At 34.4% G+C, this 18792-nt stretch overlaps 1 protein-coding gene and 1 long non-coding RNA gene across 3 annotated transcripts in view; one reads left to right on the forward strand and one right to left on the reverse strand.

The window, feature by feature from the left end:
* The first annotated feature begins 1605 nt into the window (after positions 1-1605).
* On the forward strand, positions 1606-6266 carry LOC139089068 (uncharacterized). Of its 2 annotated transcripts, none has more exons than XR_011544273.1 (3): positions 1606-4130; positions 4195-4431; positions 4484-6266. It is a non-coding gene; the product is annotated as an uncharacterized lncRNA (long non-coding RNA). The 2 variants fall into 2 exon arrangements; XR_011544272.1 differs by having other exon boundaries at positions 4489-6266.
* Positions 3479-18792, reverse strand: part of LOC139089067 (kin of IRRE-like protein 1) — an 85041-nt gene continuing 69727 nt past the window's right edge. Inside the window, exons 12-18 of the mRNA XM_070638497.1 lie at positions 10962-11255; positions 8730-8871; positions 6911-7095; positions 6644-6828; positions 5738-5885; positions 5523-5587; positions 3479-5451 (exon numbers count right to left, since the gene is read on the reverse strand). Coding sequence (XP_070494598.1) covers positions 5188-5451; positions 5523-5587; positions 5738-5885; positions 6644-6828; positions 6911-7095; positions 8730-8871; positions 10962-11255 — 1283 coding nt within the window. The 3' untranslated portion in view covers positions 3479-5187. The remainder of the gene's footprint in view (positions 5452-5522; positions 5588-5737; positions 5886-6643; positions 6829-6910; positions 7096-8729; positions 8872-10961; positions 11256-18792) is intronic.

Below are 18792 nucleotides of genomic sequence, written 5' to 3' on the forward strand. Positions count from 1 at the left end.
GCTTTTCTTTTGCAGCTCATATTCAAGACGTAAATGTATCGAATTCCTACACATATGCCATCGTAGTTGATGTGAAAAGAGGATTCCGGAATGGAAGAACAAGTTTCAAGTCATGAAATTTTTCATACTTTTTTTTAAATTAAAAGGAATTTTATTTGCACTATATTTTCATTTGAACAAGTTTTTCCTTAGAATTGTGAATAGTTTTGTTTCCAAGGTGATGCTGGAGATTGAGTTAAAGTCAGGGAGAGTCGACTTTAGTTTCGGAAAAAGTTGTGAATTTGTAGTTTTTTGTTCAATATTTTAAATATTTCTGTACAATTTGAGAACTTTCGTTGTTGAACTCTAACAGAACCCCGAAATGGGACTCGAACTTACGTCCTACGACTTCTGGTCGCATGTTCGTACCCTTGAGCCATCGGGGGCTGTTCGACTATATGGTATAGTGCCATATATTAGCTATATATATTCCTTACTAATGTATATCCTATGATACACCGTTGATAAGCCATTACCGAGATCCCATTCCAACAATTGGGCTATTCATGATCATATTCTGAAGCCAGAGCATCTTCAAAGGGTCTCTGTTAGCTTATAAGCTCTTAAAAGTGTCTAAGATAAAGAAGAAACTGGAACTAAATTTTTCAATTGAATTTCAATGCCAATTCCAAAAAAGATAGTAAATTACCCTAAAGTATAACAAAAGTTATGCCACTCAAATTCCATTCTTAGACATGTCTAACATAACATACCAAACTCATATCATAAATTCTCCATCAAAACCAAATCTGACGCCAACCATGCCTACGCACATTCTTTAAAACATCACATCACATGATGTAAAATTCCAAAATTTAAAACCTTTTTTTTACTATCAAATATTTATGATTGCATAAGAATGGCCATCGACAGGGAGTACAATAGGAATTGGCAACTAATAGTCAATAAAAAATAATTAATATAATTCGTAATAAAATGTTTATAATCTCCTGAAAATGAAACCACACTTTGATTATGAAAATTGGCAATAGATTTTAATGACTGAAGTTCATTCACCTGTTGAAGATGATTTGATTTGGATGTTTGTGTCACGTATTAATTTGCAGAGTTGGTGGGATGGGAATTGGGAATTTATTGGGAAATTGGGAAGTGGTTTAAGAATGCTCGTCGATTTCGAGCTCTGGAGCTGATTAGAGTGTCATTAGTGACTCATCAGATGCATAGTCTGAAGTGTTTATTTCCAGTCTGGGATAATTTCCTAATAGTCAATATTTTCGATACAAATCTATTAAGAACTTCTGTTATTCGACACTTAAGCCTCAACAACCCTTTTCCCAACCCTGCCAATCACCTAGAAATCTACACCTAAAACCTATACCTTTTAGCTATTCAGATCTTTAAGATCCAGAGCTGCGCTAGGGCGATACGCGGCTAATGATTGTTTAACGAGTGAGGGTGCGCCAGACCACTGCACTCAATAGAAAGTTTATATGGGATCAAAACTTCTATGATGACATTACTTCTGTAGCCTTCAAAAGGCTGTGAGCCGCGTTTCCACTACATAATTCGAAAAAGGACATGTGTTTCTCAACCCTGATCCATCACCTAGAAATCTACACACTTCACAATAAAGTTAAAACACATGCCACACCTCCAACATGGATTCGAAAATAAAAAAAAAATATTGGACTCAAAATATTCGATTCTATTTTTACTCATTCCATTCTTTGGAATTGAGACTTGATATTCAAGATAATATTTTGATAAATATTGTAAATTTATGCATTAATTAAGACACACTGCTTCCTCTGCCAATAAAAAAAGAATCATTAATAATGTCTCGTTTGTTGCTAATACTCATTTTTTGCTGCATAATTTGTGTGGAAATGGGTTTTATTGGTCATAAAAGGAGGGCAATTTGGAGTTTAATTGCTGCGTTTTATTGATTTTGACATGAATAAATTGAAAAATCATAAGAATGGTATTTATTGAGATGTGAACATGATGATGACTAGACGGCAGTGTGCTTAAAATCAAGTGGTAGTCGCTTGGTGAAAACAACCATAATTCAAGTCATTGTCAGGTCAATTTCAGTTCTGAATTAAAAATTAGGGTCTGATCACTCAATACGTTACGCAAAAATACGAATTTTTGGACCTCGAACCCTCTTCTCCCCTGAAAACCGAATTAAATGAACGACCCTGTACAGCTCACCAAAGCTTGATGTCGACTTGAATTTTATAGAGCGTCAAGTCGTCTTGAATCGAATTTTCATACAAAACCCGAGTCGAATTTGAGCTTTAGAGCTCAGCCAAGATCCAATTGTTTCTATTTCCATCATTTTAGATGTACAGACCAATAGTTGTATTTTATAGTATGACTAAGGCTGCAGGCTTGCATTTCCTTCAGTTTAGATGCGCAAGAAGGGTTTTTCATTCCGAGATCCCGGAATATGGGATTGATATTTGGACTTGGAATCGAAATTTCAATGCACAGGCTTGTCCATTTCGATTGCACCTTAAAGTTCATCCAAGGCTTCAATTCTGCGGTTTTTGTCGGTAAAGCTGCGATTTGGCTTGCAGTCCTGTAATTTTGGATTAACCCTAATGAACATTTACACAAAATTATTCATTCCACTTTTCAAAAGATCTTCTTAATATAAATCAATTTACAAATCCACTCCAACCATATTAAAACAAGTAAAAATCATCAAAAAAAAAAAACTCCATCAAGCAAGTCAAACAGGAAAAAAGCAGAAGAATATAAATCAAAGGATGTGGTAAACTATTTCTTCTTGTTGCCTTCCATTTCATGACTGCAAAGTCAGAGTAAAGTAAAAAAAATTTTCATTCATCGCAACTTCTACCTATCAAAAATTTATTTATTTTTTGTACCTCAAAAGTCGTTATTTACAGGAGGAAAGAGAAACCGTTAAAGTCAGCAAGAAAAGTTTGCTATTCTTCGTATTATTCCCAGCTTCTTATTTTGTGTGTGTACACAGTTTTGCCCAAGCCAAGCGCCACATAATTTCCGTTCTGCTCTTCCAATCTGCAAAACTTTCTCTCCCCTCTATTGCCATCTTCATAATATTTGATCTTTCCACTTTTAAATTACTTTTTTTTTATCCAAGTCTATTTTAGTGTATTTACAACTTTATTTACAGAAAGGTTAAAGGAGATAGAAATTTTTTCTTTTTTTGACTGGCATTAAAAAAGTTTTTGCTTACTTTCAACTCAATAAATCAGATTTCGATGGGTTTTTTTATAGCTGAGGGAGGGAGGGAACGTAAAGATTAAGATTCGAGGTTACGGTGATTGGAGGTTGAACAAATTAATCTGCATGATTTGAGGATTGGAGGTGGGAAATTGTGTTTTCTGGAATGAGAAGTTGTTTTTCATTAATTTTTAAGGAATTAAATTTCTAATTTGCGTGGAAGTTAATAATTATTGTTGTATAAAGGTCAATATTCTCATAATTTGAAGACTAACTTGAGATTAACAAGATGAAAGGAAATTGGAGCTATTCTGGATCATAAGTCACTTCAAGGGCTTATTCAGTGGAAATGCCATCACTCTTGTGTCTTTCTGTCTCCCCTCTTTTGGCCACAGAACTTGAAGTCAACTCTGTTGCAGTGAAATCTTCAATTTTTTGATAAAAAGTCGATTTTGAGTCGACTAAAACTCAAATTATCTTGAAATCGACTAAAAATAGTCAAATTGACTCCAATTGAACTGGAAATAGTAAAATCTACTTCCTTAGCTCGAACAAGACTCAAATTTATTTAATCCTATAGTAATAGAGCTCAAAGGAGACATACATTTAATGAAGAAAGTTGACTATAGTCAATTCGACTCTATACATAATTTGAGGAGACTTGGAGCTCTACCTGGAAAGCACACGATGTAGAAATGTCTGAAATCCATCTTCATGTTGACTTGACTCTGTCTCAAAGCCGGAATTCATCAAATCTGCCCTGAAGCCAGAATTGCGCCGACCAATGGCAATATTTTCAGCTTATTCTATGCCTTGTGTTTTCCTTGTACTTTAGTAAACTATTAATCGATTCTAAAAGTTTCCAAGTAGCCTCGTTTCAACTTAAAACCCTGCCAAAAATCCAATTTCCACACCAGGTAACAGTAAAACTTTTCAATAAGAAAATTTACCACAAAAATGATCATTTCATTTTTTCCTAAGGTCGTCATCATCAATTGAATAAGGAAGAGGATTGAGAAAGTTATGAAACTTTTTCTTCCGTATAATGAAGCACTATGAAAAGATTCTGATACACACATGTACAACATCTAAACAGAATTTATATAGAAAAAAAATATGACAAGAAAAATTGTAACGAATTCTGAGTAACGACTGGAATGGACGATTTAAAGTAAGGAGATTTAAAACTTTTCGATTGGATTTTATATTAAATTGAAGGTAAGGATGTAGATTGGATATTTGTGATGAAATTATTAACTTGGACTGATAGCACAGGGTGTTTGGCAAGGTCTGGCTATGTCGCTGTATCAACGATAAGAAAAGAATTTGCTCTGACTGCAGCAGAACAGATTGAAAGCAGATTTCGACCCATTTTGTAGGTGAAAATTGTGGTTCTCTATATTGTGCTGCCAGGGTTGAATTGATTAGCTTGAAGTTCAAAGGGTGGGCTCCCTTAACAGATTCTGAGTATGCTCACCTAATTGAGTATGCTTTTGAGTACACATAGCATGTTTATTGTTTGTTCCAGTCCAATCTACTGATTTAAAGATTGAACCAAAACCAGCTTGACTTATTAGCATCTAAGTAAGGATTCACGAAGCCGAGACTAGAACCGAGACTTTCCGGGATATCCCGGGAAGTTCCGGAAAGGCTCGGTACCTAGCCTTCATCCAATACGAGCTACACACATGAAAAAAGTACAAAAATCCTTCAAAAATTCACTCAAACTAAACCAATCACTAAAGTCCATCTTTAAACTGCCAAAGAAAGCTTCCAAATGTATATCCACACAAAAATAATAAACTTCCAGTCATTCAGTCATTCAAACAGACATAAAAAATCTTCTATAATTGACATTCTTTCATCGATAAAGTTTCCTTCCCTACTCATAATTTATATGCTTGTCCTATAATATTTACACAGTAAGTACACCTCAAAAAGTAAGTTTTTCGAGAAACGATACAAAAAAGTTTTTCACACGCAACTTTCGGGAACTTTTGTAGTCATCAGTAAAGTTTTGATAGCATTTATATTGAAATCATAATCAATTGTATTTGATGATATTTCACCATTTACTTTAGACGTCTGAAATGGATTTGTGCTGAGCGATGATGTCACTTCAATGTGACAATTTGATGCTATCGATTGTGATTTTGGCGTTGATGCGATCAGTGTCGATTCCGTTGACAATGATGATGTTTCTTTGAGTCTTGTATTTTGATGCATAAATTGATTGTACTAAAAACGGATTTTATTTACATAATTTGCATCATTCAAATGAAATACGTTTGAAATTTTGATGGTCTTACATAAGAATTGACGGATCCGCATGTCCATTCTGTATTTGTAACTGTATCATCGTCATTGTTTAATCCTGTTTGGGATGAGATTGTAAGGAAATTTTATTTTTAATTTTCATAATTTCCGGGCAAACAAAAAGCTTCAATTTCAATGTAATTGTTTGTAGATTGGACATCCTTACTAATTCTCAATTGACAAATGCACTGATTCACGCTCTACTTACCATAATTATCTGTTTTCGACACAGCATTCAATGTCTTTTCAGTCTTTTTACCATGTGGAATTACATCGGGATCTTTCTCATCCTCCTGCATATCCATTGACGATTTCAGATCTTTTGTCTTTCCATCACCGTTCTCCCATCGGGTATTCTTCGTGTGGATATAAATGAAATAATTTTTAAATTAATGTTTTTTGAAGAATAGATGCATTCAGGAGTAGGAAATGATGAGTTATTGTTTGAATAATGCTGAGTTGGTTTAATTATTGTGAAGGAGGTACAAAATAAAGTTTCAGGAATTACATTAATATTCCTACTATTTTCAAAGTTGATCCGGTTCAAAATGTTTAGTCCAGTTCAAGTCAAATTGATCCAGTTCAATCAACACTGATCCAGATCAATTCAAATTGATCCAGTTCAAGTCAAATTGATCCAGTTCAAGTCAAATTGATCCAGTTCAATCAACATTGATCCAGTTCAAATCAAATTGATCCAGTTCAAGTCAAATTGACCCAGTTCAAGTTAAATTGATCCAGTTCAAGTCAAATTGATACAGTTCAATCAATACTGATTCAGTTTAAGTCAAATTGATACAGATCAACCAATATTGATCCAGTTCAATCAATATTGATCCAGTTCAATCAATTTTGATCCAGTTCAATCTATTAAAATTAGTTTTAATTCAACTCAATCAATTTAAATGAAATTTAATCAAATTTCCTTCATTTCAATTAAACTTTTGCAAGATTAATTCAAATTGATAAATTTCCATTCAAACTTAATAACTATGCAGCTCCACATAAAGCCCTCCAATCTCCAATTTCAACCAACATCATATAATTAAACATTAACTTGCATAATATTCAAAAGGACTTAATAATAAGCATACAACAAAAAAAAATATTCTACCTTTTGTGTATCATGTTTATAGCTGATACTATTCATATTCTGTTTCATGTCGCTATTCAAGTCTCTCATCGTCGTTGATGCGCGATTGCAATAAACTTTAGCAAAAATTACGCTACATAACAATAAGAGTGTAAATAATACACCTAGTAATACAGGCGAGAGATCTAGAGCTGCATTTGTTATCGCTATAAAACAATGGGAATAAAAGTATTAAAAGGAATATTCTGGATATAGAGATAGAGGATTAAAATCCTTTATAATACATACCTGCTCTACTTTCTATGCTATTATCAAATATAAATTCTTTTACAACCACACCATGACTACGTCCTTTCTGATTGACAGAGAAAATGACAACTTTTAAAGCATCATCTCCGTATGTATCATATGATGTGTAGGCATCCAATGATTCGATAATGAATAAGGGCTCATCCGCATTTGTTAGGTTTAATCTGTTGTAAATTAATCGATAAATAATTTTCAAGCTATTTTCTATGTACATTTTATATTAGCACATGGATATATAAGTGTGGATTTTATAGGTCACTTGATTCGTCTCCATGCCATATGTCGTTAAATTTTGTGCTTGTCAATTGTCTAATGATGAATGGACATCTTTTTATATTGATTTGGTGGAGTTTTTTGGGAAATTTTTGAGGAACTTTAATGTCTTTTGACTGGTTTTGTACTTAGGGGTCTCTCTGACCCATCTGAGTCTTCTATCCCTTCTGTCACTTCTGTTTCTTCTGTCCCTTCAGTCCTTTCTGTCCCTTCTGTCTCTCCTGTATCTCTTGTCCCTTCTGTTTCTTCTGTTCCTTCTGTCTATTCTGTTCCATCTATCCGTCCTGTCTCTTATGTCTTAATGTCTCTTTTGTCCCTCTTCTATCCTTCTGTATTTACATCCCAAAACAGAACAACAAACAACTGCAAGGGAGTCCCAAAACAAAAAATGTCCACCATAAATGAATAGCTAGTCATAACTTATTGTGCCAGTATTTCAGCAATTATAAAGAAATACAGACTATTATCCAAAACCGTAGCCAATAAATTAAATATTCCACACGCAAAAAAAAGCTAAACAATCCCCGACAAAAAAAAGAGCCCTTAAAAAACCTTCCAGACAATTAAGTCATAAAATACTCCCCAAAAATTTACAGTCAACCTTCGCAAGCCAACACGAAAGAGCAGCAGCACAGCACAACGAAAAAAAAAACTAAACCAGCAATAAAAGTTTCCCTCACAGTGTCAATAATTACATAAATAAGTATAATGTGAATGTATCACATGGACTGGATAGCTTAAAAATAAACTGTCATTATTCTTCATTCTCATCTTATCCCCATTAATTTTTTTATCACCCAATGTCGCATAAATACACACAAGTGTAGTAACAAAATACATTATGATGGTCACATATGAAGTTATTCGAGGACAAACAATTTTTTGCTTGGGAAGTTGAGGATATTGTTGGTTTGGTGGGGGATGTGAGGCGCCTTTTTTAGTATTTAGGCATTCTATAGCTACTCTAGTCGTGCCTCAAGTCATGCTACACATTTCTCTAGTCATAATAGTCAAGCCATGGCTCAGACAGCACCAAGCAGTTATGTGGACGAATTTGAGGACATTGTTAGTGTGTTGAGGAATTTGGGGGGCATTTTTAGGTTTGTAGTCATTGTTTTGCTGCTCTAGTTAATCATAAAGACGCTCAGATAGCTCTAAACAGCTGTAGAGTCGGAATTAAGCCAAATCCCAAGTCAACTAGCATCAAGTTTGTACAATGACGGTTCTATTCAATATTTTTAACAATTCTACCTTAATATGCTGCCTGAAATCCCCAACAAGCCCGACAAACTGCAAACTCATTGTCCTACCCATCCACTCCACAGCCCAACCAATTCCTTTCCCCCAAAACAAAAGAGTAATGTAATTGTGTACACGGTATACATATAAATTTGTTTCTGTCCTACAATGGCATGAGGAATAAACTTTTTTTTTGTTCCTTTTTTTTTGTGTCTACATACTGTTTTACTTATATTTTTTTTTCGGCAATGTCATCAAAGAGACATTTAAGTCATGGACCATTTACCTCAATTTTCCACTTTTCGTTGCTATCAATTCAAGTAAAAATATTTGCGGTAATCCACCGTCATAGGATGGTAAACATTGAATCTCAAGAGAATGTTGCGTTTGATTGTTAATTGAGCAGTTGCGGACAGGTGATGGTAAGGCTGAAATGAGAAGAAAACAAGAAATTTAGGTCAAAATGTTGAGAATAAGGAGGTACTTGAGAGCAGTCACATGGGTATAATTAAATATTTGTCACAATGTAATCATTTCGTCGTTTTTTGTCCCCGATGGGAGCAATTATTTTTCCAGGAAGTAGCATTTTTTAAATTGCTCTGCAACATCTTAATTTATAGTCTTAAGTCACGAGATATTTAAAAATTATTTTAAATAAAAAAAGGTCATTAAAATAGACAAAATTAATAAAATATTAATATTAATAAAAGTTTCAGCATTTGAATCATTTTGAGGATGTAAATAAGACATCCGTGGGATTTTTCTAGGAATGATAATGTCAATTAAATTAATTTTGATTATAAAATGCCTTCCGGGAGTTTGTGAGGCACGAGCATTCTTTTAGAAAAAGGTTTGCTGGATTGAGATACTTGAGGGAAGGTTTTGCAATTACGTAGTTGTAAAAACAGCTTTTAAGATCTTCCATTTGATGCCCTGGTTCTTAAAGAAACAACGGCAGACTTTGTGGATCGTAAGAGTACGCGGCGAAGACTGAATAATTCCTGGAGCTGTCTTAAGACATTTCCTTTGCGCGGCAATGTGACCTCGTGCCCCCAACCAAGGTAGTAAGCGATAGAGCCAGTTTCAGACAGCCTGAGGGAAGCCACGAATCACAATTTTTCTGCCAACATAATCATGACCCAATTCTCAAATGCAGCCTTCAAATCACTCAAATTTGCCCCCAAAAACTCTTATCTAAATTATTCATTTTTATCTCTTTTTGATATGCCAATCCTCATCATCAGTCTGCAGTCAATGATTTTTTTGCAGACTAGACAATTTCATTGCCAAACCAATAAAACTTTTAAATCCAGTTTCCAATAATGCACACACAAAAAATATCGTCAGAACCTCGCTTAACTCAATAAAACTTTAAATGGTCAGGTTTCCGATGAAGTAAAATTTCATGCTTCTGCTATAAAGGCACATGACATGAAAACAGCCAAAAATCTGACTGTGGAAGTCACTCAAGATCCTGGAAGGCACACGACATGAAAATAACCTGGTATCCAGATCAGCGTGACTCTTAACCAGTGATGAGCATCGTTTTATTTTTCGCAGCACACCTTGGTGGTAAGCCTTGATCGAAACTGCGCACGAAACGGCTCATCAGAGTATCGCGGCATCCAGGTTGCCTACAATTGCTCATGATACTGTTTATACTCGAAGAAATCCGACATCAAGCCACAGTCAAGTTGACCTATAGAAAGATTTTCAGCCATTTAAATGCCGTGTGCTTACCGGTCGCATCCAAAAAAGATTGTTGCACGACAACAATCCACAAAAAAGTGATAATAATTTCTCGTCGGCTTAACATATTTCATGTACAACTTCACACACATGCCACATAATTCCACATCACTCTATATACATCATTATTAATGATATTTGATCAAGGTTTTTTTTTTTTTCTTACAATTTCCTCTCGTTCATCTACAATGATTATAATGATGACGATGATGATGTTGCAAAGAGTTATAAAGAGTAATGACAAGTCATTTGAGAAATTAATGAGGAAGGTTTTTTTTTGTTGTGCCTGTGCCGAGGAAGAGAAATTTTTTTTTCCATTTTCCCTCTGCTTGTTATCCATTCTCTGCTGAATACTCTGATATTTTCATCGCTTCTGCTGTCTGCCAACTTTTTTCCTTTCCATGTGTTTACCTTCATATCGTCAGTGTGATAAACATGACAATTTTTACTGCTACTACGTTTTGTGTACATTCTTTTTTGTGTGATATCGATGCGAGGAAAAGTTTGGGATTGACATGAATTGTGTGAGTTTTGGGGTGCTGGATTTAATGTCGTTGTGGATTGATTTGTATGATTTTGAAGGAAAATTCTGAGATTTTGATTAAAATTGAAGCTTTTAGACTCTACAAATCTTAAAATGTACAGCATATCCTCATTCCGACTTTAATCCTTCGACCTTCCATATCCCCTAACCTCATCAACCCATTGCCATCCCCTAAGCACATCAACATCATGTCAACCAATTTACAAACAATATTGATTGCCTTACCTGCCAAAATCACTTGGAATACACATGGAACTGCTTGTTCGCCAACTTCATTTTGACCTATACATGTTAGCGTGCCATAATCCTGATCCATAATAGGTGTATACTGTAGATTACTTCTTGACCCATTTCTGTAATGTCGATCCTTTGACAACTCGTATGTCTCGCCTGAACTATTGAACTTCCATTTGAATGATCTCGGTGGTGGATCAGCATGCACATCACATATCACATTTAAATTTTCATTACGAAATGCACCGACAATAATCGTTTTATCGACCGTGCAGACGGGTGCATCTGGAAATAGAAATGAAAAAAATAGTTTTGAAACTGTTAAAAAAATTCAATTTGAATGATACACAAAAAAAAAAGTTGAGGAATTGAATTGGAATTGAATGAAGGAAGAGAAAAAAAAACTTGTTAAACGTGTCTTGAATTGAACAGCGGGTGATGGAATGAAGTTTTTTGTTACATTTGATGGTGAAATGCTGGATGATGAAAAGTATCCGAAAAGAAGTGGAACTTTGAAGAGAGAGGAAAGGAATTTTGAAACAGCGGCGATGGCTTTTGATGGGATAAAAAAGTTTAGAGTTCTAGACAGAGCTTGAAGCAGGTGGAACCCAGAAATTCAACACTTACTCCCTCTTCGAACTACCCTGAATAAGCCTCTTGCTTGAGGTCGACTCTTATTTTGTATACAACAATCAAATCAACTCCGAAATTTGATACTCGGTAACAGAGTTGGCAAGACTTTGGGAGTCGAGAGTCCAATAGAGGAACCTCTAGAATGGAGTCCTACTAACTCCACTCGGCAGTATTTAATTATTGCAAGAAGTACTCTTAACATTATGATTTAGCATTTTCCTACCAACTACAACAGTACTGGACAACCTGCGTGACTCGGCACACTAATGTCCCATCACTGGTGCAACCACTAAACAGCAATGTTTCTCTCGGTACATTAATCAATTAAAATCAAATTCTACAGAACATTCGAAACAATCAAAACCCCAAATGAGTGTCATATGTCCACTTAAGCTTAATGATCATTGAATTATCACAGTCAATTATAACAAATTGATTTCTAAAAACTGCAAACGATTACAACAGCTACTTTTATTATTCATAAAAAGAGACAAATCATAAATAAAGAAAACAAAATTTAAAATTCAAATTTAAACCTGCCTTTTTTTTTTGTGTCTAAAAAATCGTAAAATAGTCAACACGTGTCGCAGATGGACTATGGAAGTCTGAGTAATGATGGCGAAATTCGAATTTATTCGTCATCATCGATTTGATTTGCTGAATAGTTTATTATTGTTTGTTTTTGGATAAAGATGAGTCGAATTTAAAGGTATAAGGTGATAAAGCTTTGAATTTGGAAATATATCCTAAGTAATGGAAAGGACTCTCGACAAAAAATATATTTGACAGGTACGTTTTTAAATTAGACTGTGGAATTGAGGTCATGATGAAATCAATCCAGCATTTAGACAATTTAAGAAGGTATTCGGCATCAAGGAGATATAAAATCAACATTCGGCAACAAACAAATGAAGTTTTAGAACAAGACTGATGAGCTTAACCATCAAAATTAATACAGAAAGTACTAGAATTAACTCAAATTCGGATAAATCAGATGATTCATGCTTTGAATGTTTATTTTCAGACGCCAAAAATTATTAAATTATCTATAGTGACATGTAGCGACTAATTCCAATTTATGGCATCAATATGAACAAAAACCGCCACAACGGTCACCTGGAGGTCATTTTGTCACTTCACCTAATAAAGAATGAACCATCACACTGGAATGTGCTGCTTGGAAGAGGTTTAGTGACCTAAAATGTATTTTTCTTCAAAATATATGACTTAATCATCATTGAAACTTCAATTTGAAAACAATTGAGCTTTGCAGACCGACACAAATGAAGCTATTATTAACACAAGATTGAAGCTACCTCTATTTAGCAATCAGATGGACGTCATACTAAAGCATATTCCATCTTTTCTTAACGAAAGAGCTTTGACTGACACTTAAAAGCTGGACGGTTAAGCCGTCTTCATTTATGTCCCCGGAATTTAATTTTTTTAGGACAAAAGCTGCTAATTAAGCAATAATCAAGTTGATAAAATCCACAAACAATAATTAAAGGAACAAAAAGTCTATTTATAGAACACCGAAAACCGCAACACAAAAAAAAACAGTTCAAGGTCTAAAAGGTTAATAGTCTTAAACCGCTTCAATAAAAAAACCAGATTCTATTCATAGATGTTAATCTCAATTCAATTCATTTTCGCCTGTTTCTTCAGCCTCGAGACAATAATCTCTTCAAAATTTAATTTATCATAAAAAACCCGTTCCTGTCTTTGCCGCATTGCACAAATTCATTCATAAAAAAAAAAGTTTTATTTTTTTATCGTCAATGATCGAGGAAGGAATAAGGAATAAACTAGGAATATAAAAATATGTTTCTCATATCTCTTTATTGAGCATTCCATTTATTATCACCAAATGTCCCAGTACTTGCATACTTTATGACTTAAATACATATAAAAATTGAGCTAAGACAGATGAAAATTGAGTTGAATATTTTAAATCTTTACTTGTGCATTTGTTCCATACAATATATATTTCAATTTCAATGAACAATTGCTTGAACAAGTATAAAATCCATTTATTACTGTGTTCAGTCTTCCATACATACACTTATATGTATATAAATTTTACTATCAGTTTTTTCTTGAATATTAAATGCGATTATGAGCTCACTTTGACAGAATTATTCTGTTTCAATGAAAATTATCAATTTCAAGTTTTTTTTTTCTTCTCTCTTTATGGATGAATTGATTTGTGGGGTAGTAGAATTTGAGAATAAAAATTGGAAAGCAATCATTTACAATAATTTTGAATCTGAATCATATTCATTAGTTATTAATATTCTGATTAAGAGAGTTAAATAGTAGAAAATTGGCTTTTAATAGTAATAAGATCTGGATAATGTTGTATTAAAGCGACGGTCACTTATTACATCTTGGTATCGTCTGATACGGCCTAATATATCATCTAAATATCACAAAATGGTTGGTCGATCAAAAATCTCGATTTTCCCAGGCAGACATGACTCTGATTTGATTCCAGACTCGATCTAAAGCCCCAAAGACCAGTGTGACTCTGATTTGAGGCCAAATTTGATTTACATACGATACCATGCTAGTGTCACTCCGACCTTGTGTCGAATTTTGGATCAATTAGCCGACTTGTGTTATTGTGATCATTTTCGACTGAGTATTAACAATGTTTGCATTCTTGAACAGTTCCTTTAAACCAAACAAACGCTCTAAACCAACCATATCCCCAAAATCTCCTCATACTTCCCTCATATCTATCTCTTGTTCACTTTTATCACATCTAAATTAGAAATTATGTAACATTTTCATAACGCCAGCACAAAAAAAAGAACGTCCAATTTCGAAAACCATATAAAACTAAATCAAAAACTCCATCCTTTTTCATTTCCAAGTATATCACATAATGGCCATCTCAATTCATATTCATAATGAACGATATCCACATGATGACGATGATATTATGTATGTGTGATGCAAACGAGACAGTCGAATGCAATTTTCAGTTTGTCGTCGACAACTTTTAGTTTTTTGTGTGGGAAAGGAAGACACAAAAAAAGGCGAGAATGTAAAATTCACTTCACACATCATCTTCAAATAATAATGGCTGTAGTAAGCCAATTCTCAAAATGATTTTCGATCCTTTATCTTTCACATTGTGAATATAAATTGTGTCTACGATTTAAAGGCAAACTAGGAATTGTGCTCTTTTGTATGTCACATATTCGATTGTTTTTGCTTCTCTTGCTTTCGGATTCGATGACTTAAAATGAAGAATTATGTGCTGTGGCTGCAGTTTTTTGTAGCTTCTTATTTTTGTTGTCTAGGAATTTAACTTGGAAATTGTATCCTCGTTGAGTTTTTAAGTATGTGAAGATTAATTATTGCTTAATTTTGAATTTTTGGACAGGATCCGTATTTACACAGTCCAAAGAAAGTTCGAATATATTCTAATTTATTGAAAATTTAATTTAATGAAAATTAGAATATATTCGAACTTCCTTTGGAATGTGCGGATACGGAGCCTTTAAAAGAGATGATCTGGAAGACACACAGCAAAAAAATGACAAAAGATCAGACGTCATGCAAGTGTAACTCTAGCATGGAGCCAAAATCGATAAAATTCGACGTCATTTCAGACTCAAGTTTATCTGAATCAGGATTTTTTTGCCTTTTTTACGCCGTATGTCTTCCAGACGACTCCCCATGAATGAAAAAAGTGAACAACCAGATGTAATTAAGTATATATTGATGAATTTGGGTCAGATCAAAGATGATAGGACTCAGGAAGGACTCCAATGTTAAGACACATCCATTAAAGTCTGAAATGCTTTGAAGTTGATTTTTAATTGATTCTGATCAAAACTATACTCTAATCCTGCTTATATCTCATGCCCTGTAGACATGTCCCAACCGCAGACACGAAAAGCTCCAGTCACTCACCTTCCAACATCCCAAAATCCAACTTCTATATATCCCAAAACCAACTTTTTTCTAGCTTCATCCCAATGTTATTTCAAAGTTTTACATATGATGATTGGCTGCCTGCATCAAACTTTTCAATCAGCTTACAGATTATTATAATAAGCGTGTGTAAATTAAAACGTTTATAACAAACTACTTAAATTTCCATAAGTTTAAGGCATTATAATGCAGATTGATGCATAATAAGTTCGGCATATGTGAAGCCTTTCAATTATTTTTCGATGACGCACGTAGATTTACGATAGATTCTCATTATAAGATCAAGCAGCATCATGGAAGTTTTTGCAATATTCTCAAATTTCCTCAATATCTGATAATTCTCTTAAAAAGCATCAAGCTTAACAAAATGTATCAAATTTCATTCTCATAAGCTTCCCTGAACAAAGGTTCAAGTATTTTGATTTGCTATTGTAAAGCTTAAAATTGTCCCTTTTTTTTCCTTCGTTTACATTCCACATTGTACACATCTTTATATGCGACAGTAATCGAAAGAAGGTGAAAATATTCTTTACCGATGGAAAATCTCTTTTTTTTTATTGTCAAAGCCATAAATGACAGCAATAAAAAAAAAGGAGAGAGAGAAATGAAAATACTTGAAAGGTTTGTTACACGCCACAATAAATGGCAACAAAAGACTTACTGTACATTTTCAATCACGATACAATCTAAAGTCAATTTAAAATCGCCCGGAGGTTGTGAAAGCGTAGAGAGGAAAAAATAATAAACTAATGGAAAGGGAGAGAGAGATTTCATATGGTATGGACTTTAAGTGCTTCAATCATGACATTATGCTTGTTCTTGTACTTTAAATTAAATAGAATAAGATGAAGAAGTAGTTTTCGAGGTGAATCTGGAGTTGAGATTTCATGATGAAGTTGTGAAGGACTTTGAGGGTGCGAAAAGTTTTGCTAAAGTTGTGAATTGTCATGAAGCTATAGAGGAATTAATTGTGAATTTTATGAATATTAGAATCGTGTATCCTAACACGCCATGTGTTTGTTACGTCGTTGTATTAACGTTAAGATGCAAAGTTGCTCTAATGACACTGTATTGGCTGATTAAGACACATTAAGGCAGTTAATGCTGTTCATAACAATGTGTCGCTCCTGATTTGGACATTATTTGATTTATCAAGGAGATAATCATTCTCCTGAACTTGGAGAAGTTCTCTAAACGCGGCAATAGGCCTCCATGCACCTAAGCCAAGTAAGTAGGCATTCTATAGTGGCTTTGGGATGGTACAACTGATCATTGATCACAGTCCCAATTTGCTAAAAGCAAATCCAATACATTATTCTAATATGCCGCTCCGGGAATGTTGTATGTTCTCAATTAACAACTGATTCATGTCTATTTACGAGATTTTCGGACATACTCGAGAAACTAACTGAAATATGTAAAGAGCACAGGAATACAGTCTACCAGTCTCTCTATTACACAGTCATCACAACCCATAAAATCATAAACAAATAGTGACTAACTTGAGTAAATAATTTCCCATGGCAACTCTATGGGATCCATTTAGTTGTTAGGTAACGTGAAAAATTTAGTTTTTACCTCCCATCCGGACCAAAATCTCTATTCTTTCTGCTCCACATTAGAGCCAAGGTTATTACAAAGGACTTTCCATCTGACTCTATTGCTGGCCTCATTACAATCTCTGTTCTGAAGCTACTTGCCCTAACAGGCAAAAAGCAAAGAGCTTGCTCGCCATAAATATACTAGACGAGCATGGTCGTGAGTTCACTGCTTACTCTGCTCATGAAAGCACGCTTTTTGCCAGCGTAAGATGACTCCAACGTATCTAAGTGCGTGATGTAGCAAGCGAACAGCCGCTCCTTTGAGGGGCAATGCAATCTCGATCCTCCCCTCCCCTTCGCTTAGAGCATGACGTAACAACCGAACAATCCCTCATTTGAAACACGAATAACAAACTCCTCATAATTCCACAACCGTTTGAAACTCGACCATTTTTCCTGAAACCTAATGCACACAATCATCCATTAAATAACAGCACTCAACCACTCAGTTACAACAGCAAACTGCAATCATCTCCATTAAAGAAATAAAATTTCTTATTCGCATCAATGTCACGTTTATGACACAATGAAAAATGATGAATTAAAGTCTTAAACTAAAGATTATTGTTAAGGGGAATATCAGAAATAAATCACGATACAGTTTAGCTTTGGGTATTTAACAGATCTTATTCGTCCTTCATTTTATATAGAAATTCTGCTTTACTTCACAGTTCATTTTTCGCTTCAGTAAATTTTCTTGCAGTCTGACTAGAAAAAAAATTTAATTTATACTCGCGTAAATTCTCTTATGGCTCTTAAATTGAATCGACTTTAATCTTAAACTGTCACAGCAATTTACACAAAACTTTTCATCTCCATACTTATATACTTTTTCCATGTGGATCGTATGGTGCGACTCTCGCCTTACGAGAAATCATGAAGCATTTAGAAAAAGGAAAATGAGGGATGAGATCGGGACAGAAACCAGCATAGCAGCATATTGCTACCAGCAAACGTCACTTTGAGGATGGAGAATGAAAGAACACGACAAGAAATAAATGAATGTGTAAGCTAGAAAGGGGAATTATTCCTCAATATTTATCGTTCTGCTTTATTTGCTTGGATTATGGCCAGCTAAGTATCAAAGCATACAGACTGGATTTTTGTATTTGAATCCTTTTTAGCTGGTATTTTGAGATTATGTGGTGTGTAGAGGTGTTTGGATTTGACTGATGAGAGGGAATGTACAAATGACAAGTTTTAAGGAGGGTTAGACCAAGAACTGTCGGTCATATAGACTGAGCATTCCTGAATTTTAAATGATGCACAGACCTGCTGTTGTGGGCTGCATCTTATAATTTTGTCTGCAAGCCTGCAATCTTGAACGAACTCTAGTTTTAAGTAATTTGTATGTTATTGCATTTAGTATTGGAACTCGGTAAGTAGCGGCCAGCGACAGAACCAGATTCAGGTGTCATCTAAAGGAAACCATGGAACACAATTGTAAGTTTTACTTAGGATTTCCGTAAATCTCAAGTTGAAGAACATATCGGTCAACAGACCTGCATGAGGTCAGTGTAAGACTTAGAATCAAGTCCGTATTTTACTAAATTGGCCTTTAAATTAGGAATCTGATCGATATTGCATTACGGAGCCTATTAACGACCAATGTTAGCAGGATTAGCATTGTGGATTCTGAC

Source organism: Chironomus tepperi, unplaced genomic scaffold (genome assembly GCF_022539635.2).
Source record: "Chironomus tepperi strain 1889 unplaced genomic scaffold, CSIRO-AGI_Ctep_v1 contig_174, whole genome shotgun sequence".
In the NCBI taxonomy this organism is placed as follows: domain Eukaryota; kingdom Metazoa; phylum Arthropoda; class Insecta; order Diptera; family Chironomidae; genus Chironomus; species Chironomus tepperi.